The sequence below is a fragment of the Symsagittifera roscoffensis genome, chromosome 3 (assembly GCF_963678635.1).
Source record: "Symsagittifera roscoffensis chromosome 3, txSymRosc1.1, whole genome shotgun sequence".
NCBI classification, from domain to species: Eukaryota; Metazoa; Xenacoelomorpha; order Acoela; family Convolutidae; genus Symsagittifera; species Symsagittifera roscoffensis.
This window is the reverse complement of record NC_087064.1, coordinates 28,017,450-28,032,049: the sequence shown is the minus strand read 5'-3', so window position 1 is coordinate 28,032,049 and position 14,600 is coordinate 28,017,450. Positions and strand designations below refer to the sequence as shown.

At 32.9% G+C, this 14,600-nt stretch overlaps 2 protein-coding genes across 4 annotated transcripts in view; both read right to left on the bottom strand.

Moving 5' to 3' along the window:
• Positions 1 to 12,416, bottom strand: part of LOC134841648 (acetylcholine receptor subunit alpha-like) — a 26,329-nt gene extending 13,913 nt beyond the window's left edge. The window contains exon 1 of the mRNA XM_063857681.1: positions 11,537 to 12,416. Within this exon, the coding sequence (XP_063713751.1) occupies positions 11,537 to 11,717 (181 nt within the window). The 5' untranslated portion in view covers positions 11,718 to 12,416. The remainder of the gene's footprint in view (positions 1 to 11,536) is intronic.
• The window catches only part of LOC134841198 (intersectin-1-like), a 333,033-nt gene that overhangs the window by 129,467 nt on the left and 188,966 nt on the right, over positions 1 to 14,600 (bottom strand). The window lies entirely within an intron of this gene.

Sequence of the window (14,600 nt, the reverse complement as noted above, 5' to 3'; positions counted from 1 at the left end):
CAACGTACCCCCCCCCCACCAACGTACCCCCCCCCAACCTACCCCCCCTCAACGTACCCCCCAACCCACGACGTAACCCCCTCACCTTTACCCATCCTCCCACGAAACCCCCAACCACGAGGTGCCCCCTCTCTCTCTATAGTTAGGGGACATCTAACTCTAGTAAGGGACATCAACTCTAGTAAGAGGTGAGGGGGGACATCAACTCTAGTAAGAGGTGGGGGGGTTGGTGTGCGATCTATAGGTAACTTTTTATAATTTTTCAATAACTCGATTGAAAATAGGAAAAAAAGAAAAGTAGCGAAAAGAAATTAAAACAAAATAACTAACTTAAGTTTAACAAAATTATGAAAAAATGAAAACAACACACAAAAATATTTGAATAAATAGGTTATAATCCAGTATAATCGATTAAAATGGATTATTTTTCTTTTGAAATTTGTTTTTGAAAATAATCGATTATAATCGATTGTAATCGATTATATTGGGATTTTATTGCTTTAAAAAATATTATCATTATAATCCATTTTCAATCGATTATAATCGATTATTTTTGTTATTTTGTAGAGACTGACAATAAAAATCCAATATAATCGATTATTATCCATGAAACTTCAGTGCGGGTTTTAAAAAAAGTCAAGGAATCGCCTTTTTGGAGCTAACATTGAAGTATTCGAGCATAAAATTCTGAGATTAGTTTTAGGTTTAGAAACAGTTTTGGTTATCGGTCTTTGTTCTAATAGGTTCAAATTCAGTAAAAACAACAGAATTATAAGGTTTCAGAGCGTGTTAAACAAATTTTGATAACTTTTCTTAATGAATTTTTACATTTTGTTTAAAAAATTTTTAGGTTCGCATAAACTCAACAGTAGGGAGTTACAAAATCATGTTCTGCGAGGTTTGCAGTCAGAGCATAATTACAGTGATTATTTAAATTATCCAGAAAAACGAAGAAAACTTGAAATTTGAGTTGACTTTTGACAAAAAACAGTGTTTTTCTCAAATTGAGTTGACTTTTGACAAAAAACAGTGATTACAAAACTTGCTTAAATTTTTGATAAAAATTTTACATTACAACTTTTTTTGGGAAAAATAGACCCAACATTTTACCCAAACCAATCGTTTTTGGCTTTTTTAAATCAATCAAAATTTATGCCAGGGCTACTCGGTCAATTGCTGTTAAAAATACATCAAATTGGGTTCTTTTATATAGCCAAGGCATGCCGCAGTTCTGAGAAAAGTTTTTTTTCAAATTTAGTATAAATAAACTTATTTTTGTTTGAAAACTCAAAAAGTGTCATTTGTACTGCACAAAATACCAATTTTATGCTTGAAAACAATCTCACAAGGTTTTGCTCAAAGTTTTAGAGAATTAATTCTACTCAAATCTTGTTTGACTACATAAGGTACTCACTTTGATGCAAGTAAAAAAATTATTCGGCAGCTCTGGCGTAAATTTTTTAATGAAAAAATCAAAAAGTGTTTGGTTTTGTTGCAAAACTTGTGGCCCATATTTCTCAAAAAGAGTGTACCGTAAAATTTCAAGCAAGTTTCTCACATTAATTTCATACGATCCAAGCTTAGAAAACAAGGTGGCATTGTTTCGAAAATGCGTCATTATGTTCCCAAAACTGTTATGATTGAGTATTATGGCTCTAATATTAAGCCCATTTTGCAATATGGAATATTAGTGTATGGTTGCACTTCCTACACAAACCTTTTACCCCTTTTTTGATCCAAAAAAAATTATTCGAATTATTTTTTTCAAAAAAAAATATAAAAGCGTTCGAAAAGTTTTTAATGATGAAAAGTTTTTAACAGTTAACGAGCTGCATGTATATTTGTTTTGTGATCAATAGCAGGACTACACTCTGAAAATTTTTTAAACGAGTTTTTTGTAATTGATAAACCGTCTTATATGACCAGAAGGTCAAATCTTAATCTAATGAAAATTCCTAATTTCAAAAGCGAAATTCAAAGAGCTTCAATTAATTACAAAGGAGCTAAGCTCTTCAATATACTTAATATTCCCTAATTCCAAAATTTTTCGATCAAGTTTCAAAATCAGATATTCAACGCATTGCCCACGAAAATCGGGATTTGTTTATATTAAGCAATGAAGAGCTAATCAAATTTGTTTTTTGTTGACAATTTTTTTTGTGGATGCAAGGATAATGCTGGAGGATGACAGATGTGGAGTGCCTGCTTGTTTGAGGTTTTTTCTAAGTATATTTGTATATGGTTTTCAATGCGTCTTCGGCGTTTTGAAGACCACACTTGGGCTTGTTCGCTGGTTACTGCCGCATGGGCTCAGTTGGATGTCTACTGACCGTTTAGCCCCCAATCAGCTCTGCTGATGTTAGAGAGGCTTCAAGGGATGAGACACAGTTAGTAGAAGCAGTAACCGTAAAGGGAACAAGTTCAAGTTTTGTTTTTGAAACCGAATAGGGGTGCATACGACTTACGAGTTTCAGAAATTATGAATGATGAATTTGAACTAGCTTCTTCTTTAATTTAGTTTTATACCGACTACGATTGAACCATCACTTTAAATAATGATACAGAGCTTGGACCTTATGTCATTAATCTGTCTAGACAATGCCTTAAATCTGCTGCTTTATGTTTATTCAAACTTGAGTATTTTTTTTCCAATATCTTCTTTTATGTTTTCAGATTCATATTGTTTTCCTTGTCTTTGAAGATCACAAATTTGTCCTTCATTTGATAAAACGGGCAATGCTGAGTAACCAAATTGGGTTCGTTAACTGTCCCCTCACTGTTTCTGGTGCTTTATATTTAAATTCTCTTTATATGCAAATTTACCATTAACAGTGAGAAATAAATTCTTTCTTTCTTTCCTTCTTGTCTAAGTCTAAAATCAACTCAATTTGAGAAAATTAAATTAAAAATTTCAAGTTGTATTTGTTTTTCCAGATAATATAAACCAGCACTCTAAAACTAGATTATTCCAAAAACTGCACTTTAGCCCAAAGTTTTTCAATTGCTTACGTCAAGTGTTTACTCTACATGTTTCCAAATTTATCAAAACTTAAGATTTCAGATGATTTGATTTCATTTTTTTTATTCCATGAAAAGAGGATGACTTTTATGCAAAAAATTTTTTCAAGACAAATTTTGACTTAAAATCACTTTTTTCAACGAAATTTTCACTCATTGAAATCTGTTCATGAAAATTCTATTTTTCTGTTATCCATTTTCGTTTTAAAAAAAAACGTTTTGAATAAGTATGAACCTTGTCAGTTTGGTTCACAAGCGGCGCTAGTTCAAAAATTTTTTGAGCATTTTTTCAGGCTTGTGAACGGGGTGGTTTTTAATCCAACTTTCGAAAAAAAATGAGGAATAGATATGTTTGGGGTGGTTTAGTTTCATTTCGTCCATTTTCTGAAAACTGTTGGTAGAGTGGGAGGGATTAATCTGGGCATCTACGTGTTGCCGAGCGCTTGCAAAAAGTGCAGTACTGAATGATTGTTAGTACTGAATGACTGAAGTAAAATGATTATTCAATTATTGAAGACTACCTGTATGATGCTCAAAGCGTCACACGATTATCTCGCACACAATATTATTAGAAAAAACAAATCGGCCGAGCTAGTGGGTCATGTTCTTGCGATTCATTTTTAACACCTAATACTTGATATTGACAGCATAATATTTTAATTTCATCAAAATATTTTCATCGCAAATTTTTGAGACCAATTAAAGAGCACTCAAAACATTAAAAACTTTGCATTGAGATACGAGGAGTCTGGTCGTTTTAGTCGTTTTCATTTTTCAACTTCTTAACTAACTTGTCAGACGGGAGTTGAAATCAGAAGCTTATTGCTCATTAAGTATACCCTAGATAAGGGGATCTAGATTATATTGAATGGGCGATAAATTTCTCATAGAACATCAACAAGCTTAACTAAGAGTTATGTGATCAAAAAGCATTCAACTGAGGTCATTCTGCAAAATCCAGTGGACAAATCGAGGTATGGCTTGCAAGGCATATAACGGGGCAAGAAAACAGATGTTAGAGGAAAAGAAAAACGAAAAATAAACATGACATAAAAATAGTATTGTTGCATAGCAAACAAATATTAAATGCAGTCAATGAAATCGCAATGACATACTTTTTTATTTTATCTTTAATTCAGATCTAGAAAACTCTTACACGAAGAGCACGGTTGTGGAGATATGGAAAAAACTGTCAAAATTTAGATTAAAGACCTTGCTTTCAAATGACATTAAGAATATTTGGGGTCTCTAACTGTTATTAAATTCCGACTTTTGTAACGAAATTAACGGAATATTTGTGCTCGGGGTGAATTTTTTTCTTCCGACAAATTTCGACTTTTAACTAACCATTTTTGACGGAATTTTAAAATATCATTCGAAAAGTATTGTTGTTTTGAGCTTAAATTTTACAATTTATTTTACCTGTGATCATTTTTCGTAAAGTTATCGGGGTTTAAAAGTTGCCATTCTGGCCAGTTTGAGACAATTAACTCGCGACATATTTTGCTTAACTAACGCGTAAGCGGAGATTTAATACGTCTTAAAAATTGTTCCAAATTGGTTGAAAGAAGCTTATTTGCCATAATTAATTTGTTACAGGAGCGATATCTACCACTTTGTAATTTATATGACGTGTCGGGGGATGATTTTCACAAAAAATCTCAAATTTTATTTTTTTAAAAATTTCATTTTGTTTGGATCTATATAAAAATTTCCCCTATATGGCACTTACTTAAGAATCTCTACACCTACAAAAAAATACAGTAATTTAGCACTAAGTTCTAATTTTTCTGCATTCTGATTGGTCGAAAAATCGATCATTTTGATCTACTTAACAATCTCCCCCCTTGAATGGGGTGGAGATTGTTAAGTAGATTTTTTTAGTTAAATAAATTTAATTTTGTTAAAGTTATTACTGCTACAACTTAAAAGATAGTCAGAACATTCAGGGCTTCCCTATGATAATAGCAGTCTTGTTTCACTTTGGGACTTTTTCAAGTACTACAATTCATATTTGAATAACTAACACGCGTTAGGTTTGTTGTCCTGAATAAGCATAGGCGGAATTCGAAGCAATTCCAAACTAATTTGAGACTAGCAATTTGCTCTAACTGATACTTCATAAGACGCATAAAAAAATATTTTTTTTTCCTACATTGTGCCTGAGAGGACAAAAAAATTTAAAAGAAAAACTGTTATGCTTCTAATTGAACATTTTTTTTGTTTTGTAATTCAAAAATTATATCGGGAAGTGTTAGTTTAATCATCAGAGCACCCGAGCAGTCTTGTTTATCTCTTGATTTTTGTTGCTTAGCAAATGAACGAGAACCATATTTGATTCAATTATTGCTTTAAGCAAGCTAATGAATCACAATCATTTTTTTATGATACAAAACTTTTGATCTGGTTTTAGAAAAAAATATAGACTATTTGTTCTCTATGATTTTTTTTCTTCAGATCAGTTTTGACTTTTTAACTACAAATTTGAAAACCAAGGTTGCCCTGGGCTTAAAATAAAAAAAAGTGACTACATTAAAATTTTTGAAAAATTGCTCCTTTGAAAGATGCCAACTTGATCGGTTTGGACAATTAACGCTCCATATATCGTTCTTTTATTGCATAAGCGGCGAGATAATCGTGCTAAAAATCACTGCGATCTCGGTTGAGGCTTGATGTTTGGTCTTTTGAACACGTAATAAGTGCAACTTTTGCCATCTTGTGCTTAGCGGTTGAGGATTTTTTCAAAAAATATCATTTTTTTTTTGTTGTTTTTTGTTTTTTTCTTCAGTTTTTTTTCAGATTTTCATAATTCAATTTTGAAAAACTAAATCATAGACAATAAATGGCTTCGCTCAGATACGAGCGGTCTTCTATTACTTTGTACTTAAAATTGCTTGTAAGAGGACAAGCTATGGATAAATTTCAAGTTAATTATTTTTTTTATATATTTTTTTTGTCAAAGAACAGCTTGACTGCATTTGATAGGCATTTGAAAAACTCATGATAACTTGTTATTTCTTAAAAAACCATTTTTTTGGTCAAACATGAGATTTGAATTCGATCAAGCAAAATCCATGCTGTTATTTTTGGTAAGTTTTTCAAATGAATTTTTACGTCCAGCACATTTTTTCAAACTGACACTCCAGGAAGGGATTGAAATTTGACAACATTCACAGTTTTTGTTTAAATTTACCATTTTGACAGCTTTCACAAGAAGGGGAATAAAAAGGAAGATTAATTGGAGAAAAGATAGCCAGTCAGATCCGAAGTATGAATAAAGATGAGGACTGGATAATGATTATTGCGGTTTTTTGGTAGTATCTGTTTGTTTGAGGAGCTTAAATTACTGAAGTGTTTGTATGGTCACAGGTATGGCTAAAACTTGCTAACCTTAATTTCACTATGTCAATTTTGTTTAATTATGAGGTACTTTGTGTTCAGCCCCTAATTCAATACGACACTTCTGGAAAACAGAATTGAATTTGAAGCATTCACCATTTAGTACAGATTTTTGAAAACAACTTAATGTTCACTGGGAAGGCAGACTACTTTAATGTTTTATTGAATGTCGGGGGAATTGTTCCCACCCAAATGGAAGACTGGGAATGATATCTGATTGAACTTCCCTTCGATAATGTGTTTCTTCTTTGAAGTATTTATCAACCGAAGTCCAAATTCTCTGCCATATTTCCGACCAAATGCTTCTAATTGGCCTGTGCATGCTCATTCAAGTCTTTCAAAAAGGCGTATGATTAAATCTATGAAAGTTTTGAAAATAAACTGTGGCGTGCGGTATCAAATTTTTTTTGTCGGGGCTCCAGTAATCAAGAGGAAAAAACATTAAAAATAGGCAATTGAAACGATTTCTTTGAAATTTCGAACGGTTATTTCAAATTGGCTGACATAACTTCCAGCCATTTTGATTTTATGCCATGGCGAGGAACTCCCTCCCGTTAACCTTTCTCGGACAGCAAAAATCACATTTTTAGAAGCTTGTTTTAAGTATTTTACCGTTTGAATGATAATAATACATTGCTAGTATGAGGGGGTAACCCAGGATGTTCTGTCTTTAAATTATTTCTTACAATTTAAAACATGTAAGCGGACAAGTGGACGCTGAGCGATCAGCAGGAGTGTTTTAATCAGGGGCGGATCTAACATTTTCTCGAGGGGGGATTTTCAAAAAAATTTCAAAACTTTGTCAACTTTTTTTTTAGGTCGACCAAATTGGCTTTCCGAGCTCTCCCAAAGCAGTAAAAAAACCCTGTTTTGGCCAAAGTTAAAAAAAATGAATCATTCAATCAATTCCATCAAATTAAGAAAAAAATCCTGTTTTGGCCAAAATTAAAAAAACTGAATAATTCAATCAAATCATGCATGATCTCTTCGTTTTTTTTGGTAAGATTACCATTTCTAACACTTGTTTCGCCTATAAATTAATAGTTTTCAATTTTTCTGCTCATGAACATTTTCTACTCTTAGATCATTCTGATTGTTGCTCCGCCTCCTCTTGCTCCGCTGACATGTTTTCATTGTTCCACCTTTCGATAAAGTGACAAAATATTTATGGGTGGTGTGTTTTTTTTTCATACAGACCAAATTTGTTTTTGTAATTAAACATTTACGACGAAAAAATTTAATTTCACCTAAAACATATAAATGCCCAAAGCAAAAAAATTATAGTGAAATTTCATGAAAGATCACTTTCCATGAAGTTTAAAGGGCTTAAATATGGGACGATTACGGTCATTTTTTGAATAAAGGATCATTATTCAAAAAGTTTCAATTTTTCGTTAGCGCTTTTTCGAATCTTGAAATTTTTTTTGCTAGCAAAAAACTCTTGTAATTTTTTTAAATAGAGCATAGTTTATTCCAAAATTCTTTAATTTTCTATATTTTTTCTGGTCAAAATTTAAATAAACTTAGGTTATTTCTTTCTAGAGAGAAAAAAGTTTTGCGGCATTCTAAACACGTATTTAAAAACTACAGAAAAGTGCCATAACCGTTACGCCACACGATCTAAAAGATTTCAGAAGCTGAAACAAAAAATCCAAAAAGTTTGTAAATTTTAAAGTACAGCCGATTGCAAATCATTTGGGTTTATCTATAAATTTTTTGGTTTTTAAAATTAGGATAAAAAATAGATGTTTTTCTATAAAAACAACGAAGAGGTTAAATTATCTAGAAATTGTTTCAACCAGTTTAAAAATTAATTGAGTTGGAGTGGTCAAAATTATTGTAGTCTGGCAAGTTAGACAAAAAAATAGACACTATTAATTGAAATCATTTAGACGAGTACGAAAAAACAATACGCAGGTTGACCTCCATAGACCAAAAATGATAATCATACAATTCCATAAACTAAATCTATGAAAAAATACTAGACATACAAATTTCATACATTTTGCTAAAACAGTGTCATCAAACTTTCAAAGACATTTTTCCTTGTTTTGAAATAAAAGTCGGTGCATCCTACTAAAAAAAAAGAAAAACTTTTGTCAAAAAGTGCTAATCATATAATTTTTATATATGGAAATTGTATGAATAGTATTTTGTTCACAACGACAACATTTTTTTCCTTGTAATTTTGAAAAGTTTTCTTTGTTTTTTTTTTCAACTGCAAATTGAAATTTGTACTCAAACAAACGTTTTCCAAAAAAAATTTTTTTGCATGCGAATATTAATTTTTTGGATAATTGTAGTCCTGTAATCCTTAATTGTAGTCCTGGATTCACAAAAATGGGATTTTTTCCGTTTCTCTGGATAAAATTTTTTTCAAAGATGCTAAAAAGTCCAATTTCCTTTGTATGGCATGTTTATGTATGCCTTGATCAATGTCTAATAATTTAAAGACTCAAATTTTGAAAAAAAACTATTTTTTGAAAACTTTGCCAAATTTTAAAAGGTTCATGCTTTCAATATATGATTAGTGAAAGAAAACTTTTTTATAACAGAAATCAATGTTTTTGGTTTATGGGAAACTGCTAGTCATACAATTTCCATAAATGAAAAATCTTTAATCATAGATCATGCAAATTTCTGTACTCATGGAATTGCTAGAAAAAAATATCATTAGCATTTTCCATAAATAAAAATTGTATGATTTGGTCCACACGGGTAAACATGAGAGTGCAGGCAAAATCGAGTTTTTATCTGATGTTAAACATATTGTACATACTATAAATAACTTCCAATTGAGCTTTCTAAACGCAAATCAAGTTTTTGAAAACTACGGTATACAATTTTGTTCTAAGAATGTATTAAAACATTTTAGCTCATTAATTTGAATTTTATTTGAAATAACAATTTTGATCAGTTCTAAGATTTTTGTTAACAAAGAATTGTTTCCCTCCAGTCAGTTTTATAAAAAAAAGTTAAAACTCTTATTTAGATCACGGTTTGAAGTTTGTGATATGTTTTTAGATCTTCAAAGTCGCCTCACTGTTAATCTCGCGATAAAAATATTCTGGATTGGCTTTCATAGTTGCGCATAAAAACTAAAAAATCAATTTCGGTTTCAATAGTTTAAAGAATAGTCGCGGTATAGGCTTACAATTAGTCGTTTTATAGTCTTAAAATTGGTCTCATAGCACAGTAAGAAATGGGACCAATTTTAAGAAAGCCTGGACATAAATCCGCCACACTCAGGGTCAGTGGAGTGCGCGGTTTTCGAAAAATTTTGAAAGTTTTGCCAATTTTTTTTAGGTTGAACAATTTCATTTTCCGAGCTCTCCGAAAACACTATACGGACACTATTTTGTCAAAAAGTTTTCTGCGTCGCAGGCAAACGTTTTAAAAAAAGGAATAAAAAGCATTTAGAAGAGGCGCCTTTAGAAAATTTTTGAGGTTGATTAGCAAAAAATGGATGTCGTATAACTATACCAAAGAGGGGACCACCCCCACTTCCTCGGTACGCTACTGCTCGGGGTAGAAGTCGCGGACTTGTAAGCTAGGATCTGGGGCGAAACTGCGAGAGGTGACATTTGGATGTAGAACTAGCTTACGCTTATTTCCGTAGAATTGATACCGCAATGAGTAATCTTCATATGACAAAAAAGAACGTTAAAAAAAATGAGTTTTTTTACGAAGCAAAATTTTGTAGTACAAAGCACATGTTGCTCCTCTATTGTTTGGAAAAAAACCGCAACTTGGCAAGCATATCATGAGTTGATTAATTTGCACGTATATATTCAAAATTTATAGCACCAAACGTTACAAGTCACGAAACTCGCGCCGTTAAATTGTCTTTAATTACGCCATTCGCGACTTATTTTCATTAATAGGGCGATCGAGGGTATTTGACTTTGAGACGCGCCGGTTGCGGCCGCATCCAGCCTGTCTGCAAAGTGTGAAATTACCAAATCTCGGAATAGTCTAATCGGTTACGAAGCAGTGTTTAGACAACCGCGTATTCAGATTCCTCAGTAAGCAGACAGACACATACTAAATTAACCAATCAGAATCGAGACAAGGAAGAATTGAATAATTAATAATTATTTATTTCGTAAATTTGCTTTCTCATCTCACTTTTAATTGGTTAATATGGTATTTGTCTGCTTACAGACAAATAAGAATACGCGGTTGTCAGAATACAGACCGCACTTCAGTCTTACTATTCAACTAAAAACGCTGCCCGATTTTTAGAACCGTCTAATTTGCTTGTTGTTGTTCCGAACTTCATAACGAAAGTAACGGAATATTTGTGCTCGGGTGGGTTTTTTTTTCAGTCAAATTTTGACTTTTTAAATACCCATTTTGACGGGATTTTTATATCATTAAAAAAGTATTGCTGTTTTGAGCTTAAATTTGAAACGATATTTTACCTGCGATCATTTTTCGTAAAGTTATGGGGGCTTAAAGATTGCCATTTTGGCCAATTTGGGACAATTAATGCGCGATATATTTCGTGCTATTAACGCGTAAGTGGAGATTTAATCCGTCTTAGAAGGAGCGAAATCTATCTTTTTGTACTCTATGTGGGCGTGCGGGGGGTGATTTTTACAAAAAATCTCAAATTAAATAAAAAATATTTTACTTTCAATTTTTTCATGTTATTACTGCTCCATAGACCTTAAAAGGCAGTCGGAACATTCAGGGCTTTGCCCTGATACGAGCAGCCTTGTTTAATTTCTCGGCGCGATCCTTCAATGTCATAGTATGATAGCCTTGGTACTTGTTAACATCGTGAAACGATATCCTTGTCACACAAAAAAAAAACGTGTCAATATTTTGCTCCCTTGAGCTTGAAAAGATGACCAAGTGTCAATTCCCATGGAAATCATGGCAAAGTTAAGTTGAATTTTTCAATAATTTGTGAACTTATGCATTTCATTCCAAGTAAATTTTTTTTCCGAAGATAATCTTGCAAATTTGATCCAAAATTTGCCAACATAATTAAAAGCTTCCAAGTAACATGTCTGTTTTGCCAATATCTTGCATGATATTGCATGCTTTTTATGTTAATTTGTTAAGGCCTGGTCAAGACATTTGGATATATGCTTTTTTAAAGAGAAGTTACCTCTAATAGTTTCCCTGATATCTGGGTTCCGAGTAACGTCCGGAAAATCGAAGTTCCAGTTCAAGTCAGGAGGTTGGTCTGTCTTCTCGAAGGGCATTTGGAACCCACAAACGTGCAGCGGTGAAAAACAGCACAATATTAACAGTCTATAAATCAAGTTAAAATAGCTGTTAGGAAACATTGCGATAAAATGGAGTTCGCTATCGTATCGTTATCGGAAAAGATGAATGGTAATTTTACACAAGATGAATGATAAACCTTGATCTAGAATGGAAACATAAAGATAAATTGTCATGTATATGGCTCTCCATAGTGTTATACTTTTTGAGCCATAACTTCTGAGCCACTATAGTGCAATATGTTATCTAAAAAATATGCAAATGGATCATTGACGGCGAACAATTTTGCAAAAAGTTCAACTCTAACAGAGAGCTTTGAGGAGCATGGTGAGAATATAAATGCAAAATTATACGATTTCTGGGCGCAGTTTTAGACGCGATTTATGCAGATTTGGCTGGCAACATTCATAAGTAACAGTAACGGTATAGCATTATGTCTACTAAGGGTAATAATAATATGTCTCCAAAGTTGGTATAAACCATTTCAAACCCGGCGGGATTTTGTTTTCAGTTCTTTTTGTTTTTATTTTTCAGTTATTATAAGTGCAATTTATCGGCCAATCTGAGATTGGACTTAGGAAAGGGTGTAAATTATTAAGTTCTCGGAGACTGATAGCAACACCATGGTAAGCATATACGAGTTCACTTATATATGACGGTAAATAATGTGTCCGGATTTATTATTCATTTCAAGGGAATTTTAAATTTTTATTTTTATGTTAAAATTGTGCACATATTGCGCCTGATAGTAATATAGCAATACACATATTTTAACGGAAATTAAGACATCGAAATAGGAAAAAAAAATTTAATGAATGAATAGTGCGTTCAGCTCTAGTGAATAAAAACGACAGCTACGTGTTTTTACTAATATTGTCAACAAAAAAAACAAACAACGACAAGTTAATAAGTGGTAGGTGAATTTTATATAGTTGTAGTTATTAGGCACCAATGGCTAAGAAGAATCAGTTTTTTTTGGAGGCCGGTTGAAAAAAGTCGATAACTCTGCTGATTCTATTTATTTTGCCGCGTTTGATCAAAATAAACAGAATAAATTCTTATCAAAAGCAAAGGAAGTTGACCAAATCAATCATTTTCTTCATGTCTAAACAAAAAGGATCCGTTTTTTTTTCTTGAAAAAATAAATTGAAAAAGTTTATTCAATTTAGTCAACACTGGAAAAAAATTGCGGATTCTTTAGATTTTGCTCCGCAAGGAGAAGGGTATCAGATGAAAATAAGTATAATACATATTTTTGCTCCGCCGCAAGGAAATTGACCCAGACATACGTAATGTGTTTCTGCCAGAAAAATTCTCAGGTGTTTGTTTTAAACCTCCTAGGGCTCTTGCTAATACACACTAAGTAATGCCCTGAAAATATGGCATCATTATTTTTCACCAGACAACTGAACAAAAAGTAATACGTAGACTGAAAAATGGGCTATACCAACGATGGGAGAGTTGTTTTTTGTTCCGACTTTCGAATCGAAAATAACGGAATATATGTGCTCGGGTGGATTGTTTTTCTTCAGACTAATTTCGACTTTTTAACTAACCAATTTTGACGGAATTTTTTAATATCATTTGAAAACTTTTGTTGTCCTGAGCTTAAATTTGAAAAGATATTTCACCTGTGATTAGTTTTTGTATGGCGGTTTAAAGATTGCCATTTTGGCCAATTTGGAACAATTAACGCGCGATATATTTCCAGCTTAGAGATATAATCCTGCTAAGAAATCGTTCCAAATTGGTTGAAAGAAGCTTATTTGCCAGAATTGATTTGTTACAAGGAGCGAAATCCTTTTGTTCTTTAAATGGCGTGTGGGGGGATGATTTTCACAAAACTTTAAAAGGCAGTCGAAACATTCAGGGCTTCGCCCTGACACGAGCAGTCTTGTTCAATTTTATAAGTCTTCCCATGATATCATCAATGACAGAAGAGAATTAAAAAGAATAAGATCTTCCAAGGAAATTTATGACAAATTAATGACTTTTATTTATCCCTCTTATGACAAAATGAAGTTCAAGTAACCCAATTTATAATCAAGCTTTCTCATTCAGACTGACTGAATCCAGTTCTGAAATTGGGACTAAATTTAAACCTTTGAATTAAAAAATTAACGACCTTAAAAAACTTATCATCTTTGATAATTTTTTTTGTGCCGCTTGCAAATTTTTGAAGAAACAGATAAAAAGGCTGTTTTGGGCTTTTTTGGTCAGTTTTGGAGGGGGAGGAGAAGGAGGTGCAGAACCTCCCTAAATCTGCCTCTGCTGCGGCGTCCAGTTTTTAACGGCGTGCAGGGAAACTAGTTAATTTGTAATTAGAAAGACTCTTTATTCAAAAGTAAAATTTAATTCGAAAAAGCAGTTAGGCGCGCGCAAGAGTTTTTTGCTGGCCGTCAGAGTTTGTTTTTTGGGAAGCTGCTGCTGATATAAATTTATAGCGGTGCGCAGAAGAAATATTTTGCTGGTCGTCAGAGGCTGTTTTTTCCGCCCCCTCCCTCATATCCGCTACTGATAATCGGTCGGTACAATTGCTAATCTCCTTTTAAAAGTTTGGAGTTGTTCCCCCGACCAAACCACTGCTAATAGCTCTAGTTCGTTGGTTGTGTACCTTTATGCACTACTTAAAAAGTTTCATCAACATGAATTTTGAGTTTGGACTACATCATGCCTTGCAATCTTGTTCAAACGCGGCCCCAATGATTAAGGTTAACGCATCACAATTACGTGAGTTTCTAAACTTCAACCGAAGTACATGTTTTCTGAAACAAAGGACATTTTTGTAATGTTCGTTGAACGTGAAGCAACTTTACCCAGCCCAGAAAAATAACCAAAAAAATTGCATGTAGTTCTTAAACAGGGGCACAACATCGGCTCGCCGTGACGAGCTGTACAGCTCTTGTGTTGGTCCTTTCCCCCGCGGATAAATGGTCCTAATCTTA